This window comes from Delphinus delphis, chromosome 6 (assembly GCF_949987515.2).
Source record: "Delphinus delphis chromosome 6, mDelDel1.2, whole genome shotgun sequence".
Classification (NCBI taxonomy): Eukaryota; Metazoa; Chordata; class Mammalia; order Artiodactyla; family Delphinidae; genus Delphinus; species Delphinus delphis.
The window spans coordinates 99,573,544-99,595,626 of record NC_082688.1 but is presented as its reverse complement, the minus strand read 5'-3'; the positions used below and the strand labels follow the sequence as shown (position 1 = coordinate 99,595,626).

The following is a 22,083-nucleotide window of genomic DNA, read 5'->3' as shown; positions in this document are numbered from 1 at the left end:
AGCACAGGTGAGGGCAGGACTTCATAGGAGGATGAAGTGGATGAATGCATGTGGAGTGCTGACACATCCTCTTACACACACACACACACACACACACACACACAGCCTCTTCTACTCCGCTCCCAGAACAGTGAGCTGGGCCTTTATTCCCAGTCCAAGACAGTGGAAGAATCTTCTCTAGGGAATTTTACCTCCCTTGGAGAAAAGAGTACAAACTGGCATCGAGAATCCCCCACAAAACTTCTCAGCCAGATCATCCCACACAATAGACAGACGTTATTCATGTACTTACAGCTTCTAGTCAGCGTTTTGGTCCCCAGTCATATATTGGAGAAGACAACCAAGAATTACCACTCATCCAAGGGACATGTTTAATATGAAAAATGGAGACTAAAAGAAACACAAAACCAACTTGAAGGGAAACTGAGACTATAAAGGAAGAAGAAACTTTTTTCAAAGCTATCATTAAGATTTTCAGATAAGGCATCCAAGAAATAAAAACAGGGTACCATTTTAAAAAAAAAAGGGACATCCTGAAAATTAAGAAGAGCTGTTGGAAATTAAAAACATGGCAGCAGAAATGAAAAACTCTTTAGAAATATTAAAAGATAAGGAAACATTGAAAAATAGAGAAATTAGAGGACCAGCCAAAGAGGGTCAGCATCAGAATTATAAGAATTTCAGAAATAAGAAACAGAGAAAATGGGTGTGGGGGGAGTGGTCAGTAGCAACAAAGTTTCCTTTAATCCCAGAACTAAAGATTATAAATTGCCAACTCGAAAGAGTCCTGTGTATCCCCCAGCACAATGGATAAAAACAGACCCCAAGGTACATCGTTGTGAAATTTTGCAACACGGGAGACACACATCTGACCCTCGAAGCTGGCATGAAGAAGATAAAAAGCAGGTCACATACAAAGGTTGGGAGTCAGATTGGCTTCAGACTTCACCACCACAGCAGCACTGGGAAATGAGAAGCCAGTGAAACAGTGCCTTTGAGATTCTGAAAGAAATCATGTCCAGCCTATAATTCTATACCCAGTCAAAACTAACTCGTGTGAGGATAGGATAAAAGGGGTTTGGGTTGCACAGTCTCAAAACTGATCTCCCTCACACTTTTTCTCCACCCAGATGAGGAGTAAACCAAGAAAGGAGAAGACATGGAATCCAGGTGGAAAAGATCCTAGGAGAGAGGTGGAAGGAATCCCTGTGAGGGTGGTGACAGGGGAGCCCAGAGTGGAGGCAGCCCGTCCAGACCCAAGCAGGTCCAAGGCTCCAGTAGAGACTGCTTCAGGAAGGGAAAATGATAGGACACCTGATACGCATGAATGTATTGAGTAGATTTAGACAACTGAGAGAGGATTAGGGATAAACATCTAGAAGATGAAGCATATGAAAGAAAAGGAAAAATTATCTTTAGGGAAACTTGTGCAGTGTTCTTAGTTCTGTATTGCTGTGGAACAGATTACCCCACAAATTAGTGCCTCCCAACAATAATACCAGTCTCTGATTGTCAGGAATTTGGGAGTGGCTCGGCTGGGGGTTTTGGCTTGGGAACGCCACAGTCTCCTGAAGGTTTGGCTGAAGCTGAACAGTCTGCTGGCTGCCACATGCAGGAAGGAAAACAAACCATGTTCTGTTCCTAATAGTGTATTTCGCATTGCTCTAACCAGATCACAGTGTACCTCTATTGAGAAGGCAGAGTTGCAAATGTGCCTTTGGGTAATAGGGGTGAAGACCCAAAAGAGGTGTGTGGTTTTGTTTAGTTAAATCTTCCTCTTCCAAGATAAAAAGTCAACAGCTAGGGCCTAAAACCTAATCACCACAGGGTGGTAATGCGCGCATTTTTATTTAGAGATGCAAAGGTACATATCAAAAACAAAACAAAACCAGCCACGCTAGAAGTGCTCATCACAGGCGATTGAGTTTAGGGGAGCCTAGAACCTAATGTTTTACTTAGCAGACATTGTTGCCTTGTTAAACTATGCACATGTATAACTTTGATAAGGGCAAAACTTAGATTAGTAGAAGGAAATCATAATAGGAAAAAGTAGGTCCAGGTGAAATTTTTCTGTGTTGGAGTGGAAGAGGCAGGTCTTTCTCAGTATGACACCAAAGGAAGAAATCGTAAAGGGAAGAGACAGATTTGGGCAGTTTCGCTTCATACAAATTAAAAGCCTCTGTACATTAAACACACACACGTACAAAATGGAAAGGTAAACGTTAAGACAGGAAAAAAATCCTGGGACTGGTGGTAAATGATTTCAATCCTTTAAAAAATGTAAACTGTTTCAGCCTGTCTCGGGCAATTTGGCAAGCGAATCAAAGCCTTGAACCTGCATGCATCCTTTGACCCAGCAATTCCAATACTAAGAATTTATCCTATGTGACGAATCCTTGATATGCCCAAAGATTTAGCCGTTGGTTTTTGTTTATATTAGAAGAAAAACTTGAGGCAGTTGAAATGATAATGTAAGCCATGTGGGTTACAAAAAGAAAATTAGTGATACAGTTGATTAATGAAATACTAGGTAGCTCTTAAAAGTCAGGCTGATGAAAACTTGTGTATTGGCATATAAAAACACTCCTGATATATGTTTCCTTTATTTTTTTTAAAAGTTGTGTCAATATGCATATGCTGTACACACTGAAATTTGGGGTATTACTTTTTCTCTGGGATTTTGTGTATTTGTATCTGTGTGTGTGTGTTTGTCCTTTGTGGTTTTCCAAGTTTTTGACACTGATCAGGTGTTATTTTTATAGTCAAGGAAAAGAACTTAAGGGATTTTTTTTTTTCTTCAGTTTATTTGAGAGATATGGAAAGTGCAAAAAAGAAAACAGTAATCATATTCTCACCACCCGGAATTAACTACTAACATTTGGCATATCAGCTTCAGGTTTTTTTCTTTCTGAAAATGTTTAAAATATAATTAACACCAAAACATTAACCTTGGTTATCTTTTCAATATGAGACAGAGGGCTATTTTGGAGTTTTTTCTTTTCCTTCTTTTCCTTCTCTTTCTGTCTCCCTCTCTTCTCTCTCTTTTAGGCTTTCTGTACTTTCTCAAGTTTTCTCTGATGAACATGTTTTACTTTTTAAAGAGATGAACTGTAATCAACTGTAAAAGGTAGAATATTTTTAAATGCCTAATAAAGTCGTAGACATTTTGAAGAAGGTAAGCAAGGTTTGGGAGTCAGAACAGCTTCGATGAAGCCAGGAGAAGGGAAAGGTTTCCTCTGGGTGGGGTGGCCGTATGTCCCAGTTGCCCTGGACAGTCCAAGTTTTATGCCTTTTGTCCTGATGAAATTATTAATGACATGTTGGCACTAAAACATGGACCTCCACTTTGGGACAGGAAGTTGTTTACAAGGCGTCTAGATTTGGGGGATAAAGGAACAGCCACTTGGCTGAATCAGAGTAGTTGTACTGGGTGAATGGGAAGGGAAACTAAAAGGCGGGTTGAGACCATATTATAGAGGCACAGTGACTGCTGGTTTAGGAAGTTCCTCGACCAGTTCTAGGGCTGGCTCAGGAAATGTACAGGGTAAGCCTGGAGCAGTTCATAGTCCAGAAAACAAGGAAGTACTAAACAAAACACACACACGCACGTGCACACACACACACACACGCACACACACTGATGTGGGTATGTCAGAAAGCCACAGGAGGCAACTGAAGGAGCTCCCAGTGGCCAAAGCTGGAACAGTTTGAGCAACAGAATAAAGTAGGATTGGATTATAACCCATATAAAATAAATATCGATGTATTTATACTGCTATAAGTGACTGAATAAATAAATAGAGAACAGAAATCTCCCATGCAGAATCCCAAATAACTTATGCCAATACTCTGCCCGCAAAAAGGTGGAGTATTACTCTTCATTTCTTAAGTGTGGGCTGTGCCCAGTGGCTTCCTTCCAAAGGTGGGGGGGTCGTGGGGGGGGGGACCATATATCGGAGAATCCCGGGAAAGGCTGCTTCAGCCCAGTGACGGAGACTCACATCAGCAGTAGGAAGTCGGGTTGATGGCTCGAGCCCTCAGTATGATGTGGCAAGAGTGGCACTTCACCCCTTCCCTCCAGAACCTGTAACGCCAGTCTAGTCATGAGAAAGATAGCGGACAAGTCCCAGCTGAGGGCCATTTCTATAGAGTACCTGACCATCACTCCTTAAAACTGTCCAGGTCATCAAAAACAGGGAAAGTCTGAGAAAATACCAGGAGGAGTCTGAGCAGACAATGACTAAATGGAATGCGGCAACCTGGCTGGGGTCTTGGAACTTAAAGGGGACGTTAGGTGAAAACTAAGGGAATCTGAATAAAGTGTAGACTTTAATATTTCAGGATTGGTTTGCTAACTGTGACAAGTATGCCATATGAATATAAGATGTTAATAATAAGGGAAGCTGGGTGTGGGGTATATGGAGTTAGGTGCTGTCTTTACAATTGTTCTGTAAATCTAAAACTTTTCTAATCAAAAGTTACTTTTTTTTTTTTTAAGGCATTCTTCAGGCAGGGAGATGGCTTTTGAAGAGGTGAGGTGAAAACTAATCAGAATCATATGATAAAGTTATAGGTGATTGTCAGTAGCCGCAGTGAGATTACAGAGGCCTGGTTCCTTCTACACGGTTCACACGGCCTCTCATTTGTGCAGAAGCACCCAGTTCAGCACTAGCCTCCTCCTGATAACACGGTCCTCTTTCATTTCCAGGCTTCTAACAATGAACCCTTTCTAAATTCCATAGTATTTTAAGATTAGGTATTTTGACCAGATGATTTTTTTCCTAGTTCCTTCAAACACATATGACATATCTACGTGAAAGAGTATTGAACTGTGAGTAGTAGAAAACTGGACAAGAAATCACAACCCTGATTGTTTGTTCTGGGTCCTGTTGCTGAGTGACCCTGGGCTAGTCACTGAACCCCTCCAGATCTGCTTCCGCATCTCCAAAATGAGAGGGTTGAACTGGAAAAATTTCTATGGTAACTTGCAGCTCTAAAAATACTGTGATTCCAAATTAAGATTTAGAGAGAGGCTGTGGCACCACAAATAATGGAATCTAAGTTCCTAATTCCTTTGTAGCTAGTCTGTAGTACTAGACGCCACGTTAGAGGCACTTTGAGGACCGCTCTGAGGGCTCTTTAGAATGCGCATTCCGCTCCCCATGTTCTTGGAATGGAGATTCAGTTTAGAATTCAAGTTTTAGGTAAGCTGAAAGGGCTACGTAGTCCAGCTCCTTTGTTTTATAGTTTGTTTAAGAAACTAGTCAGAGGCAGAGACCAGGGTTTCTTTTTTTTTTTTTTTTTTTTTTTGCGGTACGCGGGCCTCTCACTGTTGTGGCCTCTCCCGTTGCGGAGCACAGGCTCCGGACGCGCAGGCTCAGCGGCCATGGCTCACGGGCCCAGCCGCTCCGTGGCATGTGGGATCTTCCCGGACCGGGACACGAACCCACGTCCCCTGCATCGGCAGGCGGACTCTCAACTACTGCGCCATGAGGGAAGCCCAAGACCAGGGTTTCTGATTCCTGGTCCAGAGCTTTTTATATGGCAACATGCTTCACACAGAGCAGGAGCGGTCTTTTTGCAATGCCACCAGGACCTCATTTGCACTGTCACCAAAATGGTCCTTGCGGGCAGTTGCTCACTGTCCAAAACCATTGTGTCAGTCAGCTCGAGTCCCTGATTTGGGCAGAAGTAACTGTTGCGGGGGGAGAGGACTAAGGCTCTCCTGTCCCCTTAACCTTTCTTCTTCAGGTCTGAGCGAGGGAAATGGCAATTTCATTTTTTCTTTCCTTTTCAATTCCATAGCTTACCTTCCCTTGGTAATTACATAGCCAGAGGTTATTTGTTTACCGAAGCCACGTGAATCAGCCAGCCCCCAAAGGGTTAACGCTCCGAAATTACGGGGCTGGATTAACAATAAACAGGATGTCCTCCAGAAATTATATTTAAACTGCTGTGACTCAGGCTGGCCCATCCTCTCAACCAGATCGTTGTCTGGGGTTATTATCGGTGGTTAATTATACCACTGGGCTTAGCAGCAGTGTTGGTCAGTATGGGCCAAGAGAAGCCAGGCTTGGGGAGAGGGGGGTGTGGAGGGAGGGGCCTGGTGGAGGGGGTGGGGGGAAGGAGTGGGAGCGGGAGGTTTGAATGGAAGGGACCACTGGTCCTGAGCACAGGAAGGAGAGCAGTGAGAGTGGGGTCCAACCTGCACCCTCAGGGCTCTTCCCTGAGCTGATCCCAGCCAGGGATGCTTAACTCACTCCTACCTTGGTGGGAGAAGCCGCGTTTCTGTAGCTGTGGGGATGCCCTGTGGCTTCTTTAATTCTCAGAACTGTAGGATGGGAGAATTTTCAGCGCTTGAAGGAAGCTTCTAGATTACCCAGTTTAACCCTCTTGTTTCACAGAGTAGGAAATTAAGTCCCGGTGCAGTCATTTCCTGGCGTCCTGCTCCTCAGGGGTGGAGGCGGGGTTAGCGCTCAGGGTTTCACTCCTGGGCCATGACCTTCCTTCCATTATGCCACACCTTCTTCCATTTCCAAGTGGGGAACCTGAGGTGCAGAGCTTCCCAGCAAGTTCAGGGCAGACTTGAACTGGATTCAGATTCTTCTCCAAGCTAGCTTTCTTTAGATGTTGTCAATTCTCGCGGGAAGTAACCCAGCCTGACTGGTCCTCAGTGCTCCTACAATTCGTCGTCTCTCCCCAGCCCCACAAGAAGCCCTCCACAGTCTGTCTCTCTATAGAGAAGTAGGGAAGCACCTGCTACAGATGATAGTGGGCTTTGCGGTGTTTTTTAAAGGCATGTTTTCAAGGATGATAGCTGTCCAGGTGAGCCTGCAACCTCTGACTTCGCAGCTCCTCAAGACACAAGGTTTGTAGTGACTGTTACTAGTACAGTATCTCACCTTTCCTGCCTTCACCTTTGCAATGTATGTAGACATTGCAGAGAAAGATGCCCTGGGGCACCTCCATCTGATTCTGTCCATGGGGGACCGTTCTCCTGGAGCCCAGCCTGGTTGCTGATGGTCCTAGACCCGCAGGCACATGGTACGAGTCCCGGGAGTGAGGCACTCCTTCCAGGGGGGAAGTGGCCGTACCTCATCAAGTCTTTTCAGCCACATCCTTCCCCATTTCTCCTAACCTTCCTCTTTGACTCTTTGTCTTACAGGATTCCTTTCAAGATTGGGCAGCCCAAGAAACAGATTGTCCCCAAAACAGTGAGTAACCAGTTCTTTCACTCCGAGACTCACGTGGCCTTTGTGTAGAACCGGAGCTTTGACTCAGTGAATGGTGGTGCTGGGAAGGCAGAACCCAGGCCTTATTATTCCCAGTCGTGCTGCTCTAGAACCTCACACAGGCGGGGGCGTATAGGGCCCTCCTATCCTGGGACACTTTCCTCCCTCAGGTCAGCCTGGGCCCCTCCCCTTCCTTGGGCAGGTGGAAGAGGTGGGTTACAAAGTGAGGACAGACACCCTGCTTCTGAACAGCCCAGCACTGGGGTCTAGCGTGACAGTCTGCACTTTCCTGAAAGGGTTCCTGAGACATAGGCTCCCGCCAAGGACACGTCCCAGGCTTCTATCTGCCGCCCCTCAGGCTGCGTGAAAGGCCAGAAAGCCCCCTGGGATGTCCAGGTCCCCTTCTCTCTGCTGCTTCATTCATTCTTAGCCAGGACCCGGAGCCACTCACTGGGAGGGCATGATTGAATCCTACCCCTTTGTAAGTCCACAGTTTTTGTCTCTGTTTTATTGCCACAATGGAAGAGGAGGAGAATCTAGATTCTCAGAAAGTTAGAACTGTGGGACTTCCCTAGCAGCCCAATTGTTAGGACTCCACTCTTTCCACCGCAGGGGGCCCAGGTTCGATCCCTTGTTGGGGAACTAAGGTCCTGCAAGCTACACAGTGTGGCCAAAAAAAAAAAGCACTGGAAGCCCTTAGAGATCATCCAGTCCAACCTTCTGAGTTTTCCTGATGAGAAAACCAAGGCCCGTGGAGTTTTTGTGACTTTCTAAGAATTACGTTTCATAAACCTAATTCTGATGGAGCTGGAATTAGAACTCAAGTTTGAGGCTCCGTTTCGTACACTTTCTATAGCTTCACGTGAGCTCACTCGGGCTGTGAAGATCTCCTGAGGTTTTGGAATTCTAGTCAAGAATGGCCTCTCCACAGGACTTCACTGGTGGCACAGGGGTTAAGAATCCGCCTGCCAATGCAGGGGACACGGGTTCGAGCCCTGGTCCGGGAAGATCCCACATGCCATGGAGCAACTAAGCCCAGGTGCCACAACTACTGAGCCTGTGCTCTAGAGCCCGAGTGCCACAACTACTGAGCCTGCGCGCCTAGAGCCCGTGCTCCGCAACAAGAGGCCACTGCAATGAGAAGCCCATGAACTGCAACGAAGAGTAGCCCCCGCCTGCCACAACTAGAGAAAGCTCATGTGCAGCAACAAAGACCCAACGCAGCCAAAAATTAATTAATTAATTTGAAAAAAAAGAATGGTCTCTCCAACCCCTCACCCACCAATGTGGGTGAGGCTCTTGAGGGTTTAACATGAGAGACTATATCTGTAAGGTTAGCACTGTCAGCCTGCTGGAGGCCCTGGACTGTCATCCCAGCCGCTTATAAGACAGTTCTTGTCTTATAACCTTGGCCCTCCTTAGCTCCGGATTCTGAACTGGGTTTGGCGGGAGGGGAAGTGCAGCACGCATCTGAGCACTGGCTCCATCTTTGGGAAATCCAAAGTTAGGTCACTTAAAAGGAAATGGGTCCATGGACAAAGGGCCCTCCCTTTTTTTCAAGCAAAGGCAGGCCAAGGACAGACTCAGAGTATACCTCCCATGCAGAGGATGACCAGCTGTGGAGGCTCTCAGCTGAAGCTCGGAGAATCTGGGCGTGCTCCAGCCAGCAACAGGAAGTGGGAAGGTGTGGCTTTGAGTCTCCAGAGTTTAATCCAGGGCAGATCTGAAAGGGAAGTGGTTTCGAGAAGGGTCTTTTATTCCCAGCACTCACTACCAAAAAACAAACAAACAAACAAAAATTTCTCCTAACACCCCAACCTTGATGGAAATAGCCTTTGTTCTCCACGGAAAAGTATAGGGTAGCATGCAGTTTCTCGCTTCCTTGCCAGAATTTGTTGTTGGAAAGGTCTCTAGGTCTTTTACTCTAAGGGGTGGCCAGGACTCCCCGGAGGAAGGGCAGATGGACAATCTCAGTGCCTGTGGATGGGCCCGTGGCCTCCCTCTTCCTTTCCTGGCATCCGTCGTGTTTGGGATGGAATTGTAGCCCTCTAACACCTGGCATCAGCTCCTCCAGACAGACTGGGCATCAAGGAATGGTTATGAAACTGGATTTGGAAGGTTCCCTGCCTGGATTCCCATCCTGGCCCTGCCACGTGTTGTCCGTGACCTTTAGCAAGTTCCTTACCCTCCCTGAGCCCTCATTTTCTCCTTTGTGAAGTGAGGATGATACTAGCTCCTATGTCATTGATGTAAGTATTATGCATCTTACATGAGGTAATGCACATGAAGCACTTAGCACAGCGCCTGGCACGTGGTGAGCCCTCAGTAAATATTAACTGCATTATGAGACGATAGCTGATTTGACTCTTAATAAACCACCAAGGACCCAGCCTGTCCCCAGCAGCTGGATTCCCCAGTACAATGAAATGGTAGGCTGGGCCTTTGATCTCTCACAAGGAATAGAGTCCTTTGCTTCCTCAACTCCCCAGAGGCACTGAAGTCTATGTAGCAAGACCCTACCTCTTCGGAGTCTCCCTACCCTCCCCCGCACAAGCCCCCTCCTGGCCCCCAAACAGGCCAAGGCTGTGCAGTTGTCTCAGCATCTCTGGCAGCTGCCCCCGAACATGGGTGACGCACTCTATTTTTCCTGTCCAGGCACTCTCGGGGAGGGGAGCAGATGTGGCTGTCTGGGTTATTGGAAGTCGTGGCACCCCTGTCATGGGAAGAAAAGCTCATGTTATCTTCAGGGAGTTTCAGGAGATTTTTGGCTCAAGGCACCCAACCATCAGACACAAAGAAAGCATTGTGCGTTTGCCCTCCCCATTCTGCTGTGCCCAGGTTATTAACACAGATTCCAGTATTGTCAAGGCTTTGGCTGGAAGGGCGTGTTCTCTGCAGGGGCTGACCACTGGGGCTGAAATGGAAGGACAAACACTCCCCCACTTTCCAGTCCTAACCTTCTGCTTAGTCCCCTCCCGCTGCCCCAGCTCATGAAGGAGCTGGAGCATCTTGGTACGGCAAAGAGAAGCTGCACCTCCCTCTGCAACCGGCATGATGGAAGACTTCGCACATTGAAGCAAGGGTTTCCCTGGGTCTCGCACACACCTAGATTCCCAGCTAGGCAGGCGCTCTGGAAGGTCAAGGCAGATGGGAGTCCCTGCAGGTTGCGCCTTCACCTGAGAAGGGTTTTCACGTGCAAAGTGGAGGGACCCTTTGTAACAAACCAAAGGCAGGCTGCTCTCTACCCTGAGCCACCCTGGAAGAGGAGTTTCTCAGAAGGCACAAGGCTCGCTCTGCCTCAGATCCAATCTGGCTCCGCTTAGCCCCGGGATTAGAGCCTGGCCCTGCCTGCTGGCCTCCCTCTTCCCTTCACCATGAGTGTGAGTGGGTGGGAACTCAGCCCACTATTCACTTAACAACCACCGAGCTCCTGCCATGTGGCAGCCTGACCTAGGCCCTGGGGACAAGCTGTGAGCAGCACGGCCCCTCCTGCAGCCCTGAGCCTCCGAGAATGCAGGGGTTGCTGGGGCGGTCTCGGTGCTTGACGCTCCCTGCACCGACCTCGCCAGCCTGGCCCAGCGCACCCTGACCTGCCGACAGTCGTGCACATGTGTTTACACTTGCATTGTTGACTGGGATCCAGTTGCCTTTTTGGCAAAGGCATCAAGCATCCAGAGATGTTCAGATCTTTTGTATTTGGCTCCTTCCCTCTGCACGGATATACCTTGGAATGAGACTCCAGTGTGTCCCTTGATCCCCTCAGCCGTTGTCTGAGGGCCTAGAATCCCGGTGCTGTGCCTCTCAGATCTTTCCCCTGGGGAGGAGAGAGACCTCAGGAGCAGTGAGCTGTGGAAGCAACGCCAGCTGGCTACCGACAAAAGAGGTGAAGCGTTCTTGACCTTCTCTTAGGCTGTCAGATGGCCTTGAGCTGGGAGAGCAGAAGACTCAAGCTCCCACCCCGACACACTTCTCCGCTTCCAGTGTGAGACCCTGAGTTTCTCGTCAGCCAGTTGGAAACCTGCGGTCCTTCTCTGTGCAAGTCCCAGCAGTGGCAGCCCGGGAGACCAGGTGTTCCCTGACATCCCACACAGCACGCTGGGGATTGCGCAAGAGAGCGAGGGGAGCCTGGCCCTCGCCTCCCTTCTCGACCACCCACCCCCAGGGTACCTGCCCTCTGCTCTTGGTCTTCAGGAGAGCTGACCCTGGCCAGGGCATCCTTAATTTCAACTTCATCTTTTCGGCAGAAAAAATACTTGTGCGACGTAAAGACTCAGCTCAGCTGTCACATCCTACAAAGTAAGAAAGGAGACGTGTCCAGTGGAGGGAGGCCCCTCTGTGGCCCCAGGCACAGGGCCCAGGCTTTACCCCACCTGCCAGCTGACTGAGTGCTCTGTGCCAGAGGGTCACAGACCAGTCTGCTTCCTCAGACCCCCGGTCCTCTCACCACCCCAGTGGAGGGGAGCAGGGAGACCCCGTGTGTAAGCCGGGCGCTGTGCTCTGTGCTCTACACATACTGCTCGTTAATCCTCCAAACAAGCCAGCAAGGCTGATGCTGTCAGCCCACTGCCTTGTCAGCCACCTGAAATTCCCATGGGCTGAGACCAAGTGAAGCTATCTCATTTTATTAGAAAAGAAACCGAGGCTCAAAATGTTGGAAATGTTTCTAAAGCTCCTCATCTAGTATCAGAGTTCATATCTTCTGTCTGCTTGCTCCCCTCCACCGCCTGCCCCCGGGCGCTGTTGAAAAAAGGACTAGACTAACTTCAGTGCGGACTCCAAAGGGCAGGGCGAGGTCCATCTGCTCCAGAACAAATCTCCCATCCACGGTCACACCAGCAGCTGTTCAGACCTTCAGCTAAGACTCTGATTCCTGTCCAGCTACAAATCCCCCAACTTAGGTAGCACTTTAAACTTTTATCAGGCACGTGCACTTTAGCGGGAGTGAATTGTGAATTTTTTCGTGAGAGAATCTTTTGGTGGGTCATACAAAAGGTGATGATGAAAATGTTGGGTTCCCAGATGGAGAAGAAGTGGGTCTGTTGAAAAGAGAGGAAAAGACTGTAGGGCAGAAGGCTAGGGCACCAGGGATTGATTGATTGATTTCGCTGCACCACATGGCTTTGGGATCTTAGTTCTGGGACCAGGGATTGAACCTGGGCCCTCGTCTGTTAGAATGCAGAGTCCTAACCACTGGACTGACAGGGAATTCCCAGTGATGAGTTTTACTTCACAACTTTGTAGAAGGTCCCAGATGTTAGGATCATAATGTAAGGGGAAGACCATGTGTTTCTGCTTCTGAGTTTTACAGTTCAAATGAGGAAGGCGAGCCGTCTCCATGCAAGAGAGCCCCGTTGTCAAGCCCTGAGGTCGGACGCTAAGTAGGGCCTCTGCGTCAGGCCTCACTGGGCCCTTCCTTGCCCTCCATGGGGCTCCCCACAGTCCCCTGTCACGTGTGTGTGTGTTCTTTTGATCTCCTGACCAGGGCCCGTGTCTGTTTTGGGTTTTTTTTATTATTTATTTTTGGCTGTGTTGGGTCTTCATTGCTGCGCGCAGGCTTTCTCTAGTTGCGGCGAGCGGGGGCTACTCTTCGTTGTGGTGCATGCGCTCCTCATTGTGGTGGCTTCTCTTGTTGTGGAGCACGGGCTCTAAGTGCGCGGGCTTCAGTAGTTGTGGCACGCGGGCTCAGTAGTTGTGGCTCGCGGACTTAGTTGCTTCGAGGCACTTGGGATCTTCCCGGACCAGGGCTCAAACCGTGTCCCCTGCATTGGCAGGTGGACTCTCAACCACTGCACCACCAGGGAAGCCCCCATGTCTGTTTTATTCACCAGTGTATCCCTGGCACCTGGCAGAATGCACTACACTTAATTGGTGCTCGATAAATGTTTGTGGGATTAATGAATGCAGTTTAAAAAAAAAAAAAAGGCCTGGATTAGGAGTCTGAATTCTAGCCCTGCTTTGCCACACACTAGCTCTGTGTCCTGATGTAAATCACTTCCCCCCTCTGGGTGGCATTCTCATTTATCTCGTGAAATAATTGGGCTGAATAATGTTCTGCCAGTCTACGACTGTCAAATTTACCTTAATCCAAACATGGAGCATGAGGCCAACGGGGTTTTAGAAGACTCCTGGTGAGGCACAGCGGGGCTTTGATGATCACTGCAAATTCACACTCCTTCACCTCCAGCCTGTGATAGCCAGGATTTACGGCTCTCCCTGGCAGGAGTCTCGGGGCAGCCGCCAGGAAGGTGCTCTCATAGGTCATGGCTTTAGTTCATCAGCCAGAGCTTTTCCCCCTTAGGTAGAATGACGGTAAAGGACGCAGGCCTGGGAGCCAGGCCTCCTGGCCCGTGTTCAGACCCCAGGCCTGCCGCTTACTAGTGGTGTGACCTTGCTCAGGTGACTCCCCCTCTGTCCCGGTGACCACAGTGCGGTGAGGGCCGTCAGCGCACCTGCCTGCCAGGTGAGTGATGGAGGAGGAGAAGCCGGTCATGGGAGCGTGTGGTGCCTCAACAAGGCATGCAGGGAGCTGTTCGGCCTCCTTGGAAGAAGACAAAGCAGAGGCGGGGGCTCCGTCCTCCTATCGGCCCTCAGACATCAGGACTCCGCAGACCACTCTCCTGCGACCGTTGCCCGGGCCCCACGTTACAGATGGGGAGATTCAGGCTCTAGAAGTGCAAGTGACTCTCCTGGCTTCACCTGCCCTGTAGGCTGAAGAACTGGGGTCAGGGCGCATACCCACTCGGTCTAAACATCAGGGAAATCTGATGACTCGTCCAGAATTTAGAGAGCCTTGCCCGAGTCGGTAATCATATCTGTGATGGCTGCATCCAGCGCACAGAGCGGGGATACCTGGTCTTTCTTGATCCACCCTGAACGCAGCAGGTTCTGGACCTGTGAGGAAACCAGGACCGGGAGGGGAGGGGAGCCGTTCCAGCCCCAGAGCTGCTGAGCGGCAGGGACGGGACCGGACTCCAACCCGCCCGCTTTCCTCCGTGCCCTGCCTCTTCCCCGATGATGAGCTTCTATCACGCTCTGAGCCCCTTACCCAGACCCCGCAGGGGAGGGGAGGGAGCACAGCCCAGCCTCGCTCCCTGAGGTGGAAGAACAGAGCCAGCCGGGATCCGCTGGTACCTGCCTGGCTGGCCCGTCTGGGAGGGGCGTCCTTTGACCTAAGTCAAACACTTAACTAATTTGGGAACACAGGGCTTCTGTCATGAACGGTGTGCTGGTGCTTGTGTGGACTGGATGGTGGTGTTTTCTGCAGAAGGGGGTGCGGGGAGGGCGTGGAGGGAGTTTCGTAGGTGACAGATTTTCTCCAGCCTGCTATCATTCCTCCAGTGATTGAGTTGTCGCTTCCCTTACAGGTGGAAAGAGACTTTGAAAGGGAGTATGGAAAACTCCAGCAGTGAGTGTCAACCCCCAGAAGGGAGGGCAGGGAGGGGGCTGCTCCGAGAAGGAAAAGAGCCCTCTGCCCGGGCTGCCTCGTCCGCTCACCCTGGGAGCTGAGGGCAGCTCAGTTCACACCTGCCAGAAATTCTCCCGCGGGGTGGTGGCTCTGTGACAGTCGTTAACTCAGCCTTTGGGTGCCTCGCGCCAAGCTCGCGGTGGCCCTTCAGTCAGTGGGGACATCCGCGCAGAGCAGGCCCTTCCTCCTCCTGGCAGGCGACCTGAGTGTCGCGTGGGGCTCGGCTCAGGGGGACGGGCAGAACTGGGGCAGAAGCAGGTGGGTGATGCCAGGTCCCCAGGCCCGTGTCCCTGCCTTGCAGGCTGGAGGAGCAGACCAAGCGGCTGCAGAAGGACATGAAGAAGAGCACGGACGCCGACCTGGGTAGGCGGCCCGTCCCCCGTGCCCGGCCTGGATGGGGGAGAGGCAGAGGTGGACACCCTCCTCGCTCAGTCCCTTTGGGGCTGGCTTAGAAGGAAGTGCCCTTAGTAGGTGCCCCGCAGATGTCCCTGAGAAGTGGCTTGCGGTCACCCTTCACTTAGCAGATCACCACTCCCTGCTTTCCGTGGGGCGGCAGCAGCCACCACTGGCGGGTGGAGGGCAGCTCCCGTGGTCTGTGCCCCAGAGCCTCCGGCCAGTGCTCCTCCAGAGGATAGGGACGTGGTGGGGGGGTCTGGCCATGACCACCCCTGCTTCTGACCCCGGCGTCTCCAGACTGTGTGTGTAGCAAGCCACGGGTCTGATTTTCAGTCTGTCCGTTATCTGTTTTGTAGTTAGCTCTGAGTTGCCTGGGTTCCATCTTTCGTTGTGGCTCCCGCTGTCTTTCTAGTAGGGAAATGCTGTGGCCTGTGCTTCTCTTCCTTCCTGCTTTTCCACACAGCTGCACTCTCAGAGCGTGAACGGAAAGGACAGAACGTCAGGGATCTATGAACTGGAGTCTGGCTGTAGAGAGTGTAGGTTTTTAACAAAGAAATCAGGACAAATGGGTGACCCCTGGCACCTAGGATTTCTGGCTGCTTCTGGCCCGAGTCAGACGTGGAGTCTGGGCAGCGGAAGCCCTCCTGAAACAGTGGCGCCCTCACCCACCCCAAAGCCTGCATCCCCCAGTCCAGGCCAGAGAGCCTCGCACACTGTTGGCTGGGGCATCAGAGTCAGTGAGGGCCTGCTGCAGTGTGGGTCGCCCGGCCCACCCCAAGACTCTGATTCATCAGGTCTGGGTGAGGCTTAGGGACCCCGCTTTGAGAACCACTGCTCCATACGGTCGGGGGGAATCAAATTCCACCTTTCCTGGTCTTGGAAACTCCTGAGCTGCTGCCTGGACAGGATCTCATATCCAAAGCTGTGGGTCCAAACTAAGACCAAGTAGGCGTGACCAGACCCTGCCAGGTCCTCGTCGACCCCTGCACTCCCAGGTTGTGTCAGGGCTCTAGAGACCCACGTGCGGTCCAGGACGCCTGGGCTCCCTAAGGTACGAAGCCCGCCAGCCTCCCGGTTTGTGCTGGGCTGACCATGCCCCTCCCCTGTCCCTGTAGAGGTAGAACAAGGGATGTGAGCTGCTGCAGAGGAGAGTGGAGGCCACGGCACCCTACTGTGTTCACACAGGCCGGTGATGCCTCGGGGCGGGGCTCCCAGATGAAGGGCCGCCCCGCAGACTCTCAGCGTTCATTGACTTCAGATGGTTCTAGCAAAGAGACATCGGCGTGAAGATGTGGAGGTGTTAGGAAAGAAAACGAAAATTGGGAAGAAAGTCTTCCCTCCCAACCCCTGACTTTTGGGGGGTTTTCCCTTAACTATTAAAAAAAAATTAGGGGAAGAAATTTTTCAAAAACATTTCCAGTTTTGTCCTTGTTTTCTATCTTTTAATTACGCAGTCTGTGACCGTTTCATAATCCAGTCAAATGACACGTGAGTTTGCTCCTAAGCCTACAAAGTCACTTTACTTTTTTTTAAGAGGGTTTTTGCCTCCGTTGCTTCAACATCTCTGGGAAGTTTACATTTCTAGTCTTCTCTCCTATTTTGCCCTTTTGCTAGGGGACTGCAGCACACCCCCAGATTCAAGAGAAATCAAGGTATATAAAACTTAGTAGTGTGCTCTGGTTTCATTGGCAGCATTTTTTTTTTCTTCACGGTTTATGCAATAATGGTGTGTGTTACAGTTAATAGCATCTTAAATTTAATGACATAAAATAATAAATAGATCAAAAACATGTTTTCCCGTGAGCCCCTGAAACTGGTACAGACACTGTGGGGCAAGCAAGGCCCTTTTCCAGCCTTTCCTGCCCCTCTAGGATTTCGTTTGCTGGTAATGGAGGCCTGAAAACTCTCACGGGACCAAGAACTCCAAAGCTGCCAACAGGTTGCCTCGCCATACCAAATCCGGCCTAGTTTTGTCAATAAAGTTTTATTGGAACACACCCATTCTTTGGGTGTCTATGGCAAAGTTGAGTTATTGAAAGCCTAAAATCTTATCTCTAGCTGTACAGTAGGTTTGCCTCTCTGGTGTAGATACCATGCTACTCTTTCTGTGAGGGAGCCCCAAACCAAGCTTCGCATCCAAACCGCCTGGAGATTTTTTTTTTTTTTTAATGCATATTCCTGGATTCCAGGCTTACTGAAATAAATCTTTGGAGCTAGAAATATGTATTTCTTACAGCTTCCCGCCCAAATGATTCTGTTATAATCCAGAGTTTGGAAAGTAAGTCATTGCAACAGGTAAATCTGCTCAAAAGAATTACCCAGAGCAGTATCAGGAATGCACATTACACCATAAGGACTGGTGTCTTGTGCCTCTGGGGTACTGTGTAGTTTATGGCCAGTGGCCACGGATGGAGGTCGTCCGGATGCAGGCCTCTGGCCCCAAGGACGACAGGGAGTCCTGAGGACAAGACCTTGAAGCATGCCCTGTCATTGGTTCACTGAGCTTTGACTTCTTACAGCCATGTCCAAGTCCGCTGTGAAGATATCCTTGGACTTGCTCTCCAATCCCCTCTGCGAGCAAGACCAGGACTTTCTGAACATGGTGACAGCCCTGGACACGGCCATGAAGCGGATGGATGCCTTCAACCAGGAAAAGGTGACTGGGGTCTTGGTCTCCCCCTCCTCGAGGCTTCTTTCTGGGTGGAGTGCTGCATGGAGTCCTTATCGGGGCTTGGTCTCCTCTCTGGACACCTGAGTGTCCCAGCCCTGTGAGCTCTCCCCTGGCCACCCTGCCCCCACACCAGCTGCTTCCCGTAGCTCCCACTAGCTCACATCACTCACATGGGGCCACGAGGGAGACTCAGGCCGGCTCTGCCCACCCACGCCTGTAGCCCCTCAGACTTGCCCACCCAGCCTCACTGAGCAAGGCCATCATCGGCTTCACAGAATGAGAACTGACCCGGGACAAGGCCGGTGCGCCTTGTCACCCTTCAGGCTCCCCGGTTGTCATCTCTGCCTCACTCCAGCGGCAGTTAGGGGTGTCTCCCTGCCTGGGGCTCTCGGGGTACCCCTGTCCTGCTCCCTTTCTCTTCTCAGGAACTTGGAGGCTCCCCCTTTTGGGAAGAGTCTGGCTTCCCCCCAGTTTTTGTTTTGTTTTTTTTTAATTTTGGCTGCGTCGGGTCTTCGTTGCTGTGCACGGGCTTTCTCTAGTTGTGGAGAGCGGGGGGCCACTCTTCGTTGCGGTGCGCGGGCTTCTCATTGCAGTGGCTTCTCTTGTTGTGGAGCACGGGCTCTATGCACATGGGCCTCAGTCGTTGTGGCATGCGAGCTCAGTAGTTGTGGCTTGCAAGCTCTAGAGCACAGGCTCAGTAGTTGTGGTGCATGGGCTTAGTTGCTCCGTGGCATGTGGGATCTTCCCGGGCCAGGGCTCAAACCCGTGTCCCCTGCATTGGCGGGCAGATTCTTAACCCCTGCGCCACCAGGGAAGCCCTGGCTTCCCCCCAATTTTGACGCCATCGGGTTTTTCTTTTGACAGGTGAACCAGATACAAAAGACTGTGATTGAACCCTTAAAAAAGTGAGTAAAGGTCATCGGGGGGACCACAGGCCTGAGGGCAGTTACTGGACAGGCAGGTCAACCAGCCACTTGGGGACCGAATATCGTTTCTGGCAGCCTGTCCCCAGACTCACACGGGGTGGACAGGAACCTCCAGGGGACACCAGCTCCCTGATCTGTGGCCCTGGGGTTGACACTCCCAGTAGCTCCAGAGCACCTGCCTGGCCAGGCACGCTCAGTGGTGGCAGGGCCTGTCTGATCCTCCACAGTGGCCGGCCGGCGCTCCTGTGGTCATTCTGCCATTGTCCCTTTGTTCCTGACCGAGAACCAGTGGGACCAGAGCTTGTGGAGTTAAGCTAGCAGAGATCTTGGCCGGGCCTCCACGGAGATGAGTGAGGCCTTTCATCTCGCTCAGCCGGGTTGGGGGAAGCAGCTGCCTGCCACACGTGGCTTTTGAAGCGGTGGGGGTGGGGTGGGGGGGTGGCCGCACACGGGAAAGGGCGCTGCAGCGGGGTCCCGCCTGGGAAGGTCCCCCGATTCATGACCTGCCAGGGTCAGAAATTCTTCTGTGAGACTCATCTTCTGTCCAGCAGGCTCTGGTCAGTGATCAGACAGGCCTATTCCCCGGGTCCCCTAGGGGGGTGGCGCTGGGCGGGAGACAGGCAGGAACGTTGCCTTGAAGCTCGCGAATCACTTCATCTTCCTCCCTGGCCTCTCCCAGCTCGGCTCCGGCCTAGAGAGGCTCCCGCTCCAGCCCAGCAGCTGCACTTTATTACCTCTTCTGTGGTGGTCCCTGGCAGTTGCCTCACCAGGGCCTGGGTAATGAGGCTGTGCTAATTACCATGAGGCCTGGATCAGGGCCTGGAGGGCGATGGAGAGAGCAGGTTTTGATCCTGTGACCCCTGGCGTTCAGGTTGTTGAGCTCTTGTTCCCTGTTCAGGTCCAAGGGGTGGGGTTAGGCAAAGCTCTTTCTAAGCTGGGCTGTCTGGAGGCTTAGCCGTGGAGGGCAGGCAGAACCTGGCCCACAGGGATTCCTCCCCGCTCCTGCCCCGGGCCCCTGTCCCCAGCCCCTGCTCGGCCCCAGGTCGCAGTGTCATGTGAGGAGCAGGGTGCTGGGCAGGCCAGTAGCTCAGGAGGAAGCGTCGGAAAGAGCTCCGCTGCTTGTAGCTCTGTGACCCCGTCTCCAGGCCTGAGGGTTCAGAACTGGGTGGGAAGGACCCCTGGCCGAGCTGACCGTGCCCACGGGGGTCCCAGGGGCTGCCACGGAGGCTGCCATGCACACCTATGGCTGGCAGAGCTAGGCAGGGGACACCGGCCCAGAGAACTGGGGACTGACTTCCGCCTTGATTTCACCACCACCGAGGCGGGCCTGAAATCTGATGCCTGGCTTCTGGAGCCAAATGGAGAGAAATCGCGGCTGCTTCCCACCACTCCAGCCGCGCACCACCTGCCAGGAAGGTGGGTGAGTGGCCGAGGGGGTGGCCACCATCTCCGCAGCAGATCCGCTGACCTCTGCCCAAGCCCCCCAGGCCTGCCTGCCTGCCCGGCTGGCTTCTTTGTATCCCGTGGCCGACATGCGATCTCCCCCAACCACATAAACCCGGCACTGCCTGTTGCCGCCTCTTGCCAGGAGAGAAGCTCCCAGGGACCCCAGCCCCGGAAACAGGAAGCTGCAGCTTTCCTGTCCTCTGATGAGGAACATCGCCACATGGCCACCCCGCCGCCCCCGGCCTCCCCCCAGGGGGCTCAGCCTCTAATCCCCCAGTCTCTGGGCCGTGTTCACAGGGTGGGATGGGGATGCTTTCAATTTCCCTTTCCTGGTGGGTGGAAGATCCCGGCTGTGTGGGCACAGATTGAGGAATGGCAGGCATGCCCCACCTCCCAGCCAGCCTCCCTCCCTCCCCCTTTCCCTCCGCCTCTTGATGCCTCTTCACCCCACGCTTACCCTGAGGACCATTTGCTGCCCCACCTTAGGACAGGCAAGAAATGGGCAGAGCTTCAGGAGCGCCTGGGGTAGGCCCAGCCCTGTCCTCCCTTCTCTGCAATTCAAACTTTAGGAGCTTAGGATGTAGCGCAGAAGCCATGCGGCATCCCCCGAGAAACGGACCAGAATGATAACTGCCGAGGCGGGGCAGTGCAGTGGAGTGGGGAGAGCCCTGGACAGGACAGGCCTGTGCCTCCAAGTCTCTTCCCCTTCTGCGGAAGCAGGAACAGAGCTGAACTCTCAAAATGGCAGAGCCGGGCACTCCCCTGAGCGGAGAGGGAGGTATCGTGGGCTGGAGTGGCGCTGTATGTGGAGGGCAGAGTCCCTCCTGGGGTCCTAGCCCAGGTACTCCCATGTGCCCCTCACCACTAATTATCAGGGGGACGCCAGGCACTGAGCAGAGAGGCTCTGGGCCCACAGCCTTGCTCCTTCGTGGCAGCCCCATAAAAGTGCAGGCTTGGTGCCCCAGGGAGAGCTGGATCACCCCATCCTTGTCAGGTCAAGTCAGCAGGTACCCTGTCAGGTCCCAGGGGCATGTCTGGAAGGGGCCCAGGCTCTGGGGACCAGCCTATGCTTGTCCTTGCCTCCCTGCAGCTTCCCTGCCCTGACGAGAAGGTAGGGGCAGCACTAAAACACCCCACACGAGGAGGGGTGTCTGCTGCCAGGAGCCCCTTTCCCCAAACAGCACCCTGGTGTTTATACCCCCCGGCACGTGGAGCTGACAGAGTTCTTCCTGTTACTTCTAAGCGGAAAACGAGGCGGTGTGGCCTCAGTGGGGCAGTGACCTGAGCCAGGGATTACAGAGTTCGGTCCCCACCCCCCCTTTTGTCAGCTACCTCCGATTACAGTGTCTGATCTCCCCTGCCTGACCTTAGCTTCCCTGCTTTACTGTGAGAAGGGCGTGACACCTACCCGGGCGGTCCGAGGCCCAGGGCCCAAGGAGTCACGTCCCTCGGCAGCGGCGGACATCAAGCTGAGGCCTCCGCGGCCTCTGGGTTCAGCTAAGGGTGTCGTCTGCCGTGGGAGGTGGAAGTCAGCATGCTGACCAAAGTTTCCCTCGGGCCTCCCAGAGCAGCCGCTTCCTCCCCCCAGAGGATACGTGGCCTTGCTTCCGGAAGGCTGAAGGTAGTGTCCTGTGGACACACCCATCCCCTGAGGTTGCCTGGAAATCAGTCAGCCCTGGATCCACGCCTTCTCCCCCTGGCTCAGGACCTGCCCTGGGGCTGGATTTCTACACCCTCTGTAGGCCAGCCCAGTCCCAGCATGTTGTAGTCAGCCTTGTTGTATCCGACCCTGGCCCTGGAGATAAAGCCCAGTGGACTTTATGGGGGGAAGAGGGTTGTGAGCACTGGCTCAAGTGCTGCCGGGGTCAGAGTATCGAGAGCTGCTTGACCACCCGCGGATGACGCCCATGCTGCACATTCCTTCCTTACTCGTGCCGCCCTCCTCCC

At 52.3% G+C, this 22,083-nt stretch overlaps 1 protein-coding gene across 4 annotated transcripts in view; it reads left to right on the top strand.

The window, feature by feature from the left end:
* BIN3 (bridging integrator 3) overlaps positions 1 to 22,083 on the top strand; it is a 44,250-nt gene that overhangs the window by 15,736 nt on the left and 6,431 nt on the right. For 3 of the 4 annotated variants that reach the window (XR_009519929.2, XM_060015162.2, XM_060015161.1), the window contains exons 2-6: positions 7,166 to 7,214; positions 14,597 to 14,637; positions 14,999 to 15,060; positions 17,613 to 17,749; positions 18,629 to 18,669. Coding sequence is in view for 3 of the 4 variants with exons in the window: in XM_060015162.2 (XP_059871145.1) it covers positions 7,166 to 7,214; positions 14,597 to 14,637; positions 14,999 to 15,060; positions 17,613 to 17,749; positions 18,629 to 18,669 (330 nt within the window). In the remaining variant the exon portion in view is untranslated. Of the gene's footprint in view, positions 1 to 7,165; positions 7,215 to 14,596; positions 14,638 to 14,998; positions 15,061 to 17,612; positions 17,750 to 18,628; positions 18,670 to 22,083 lie in introns of those variants that run through there. The other variant, XM_060015163.2, reaches the window with a different exon arrangement.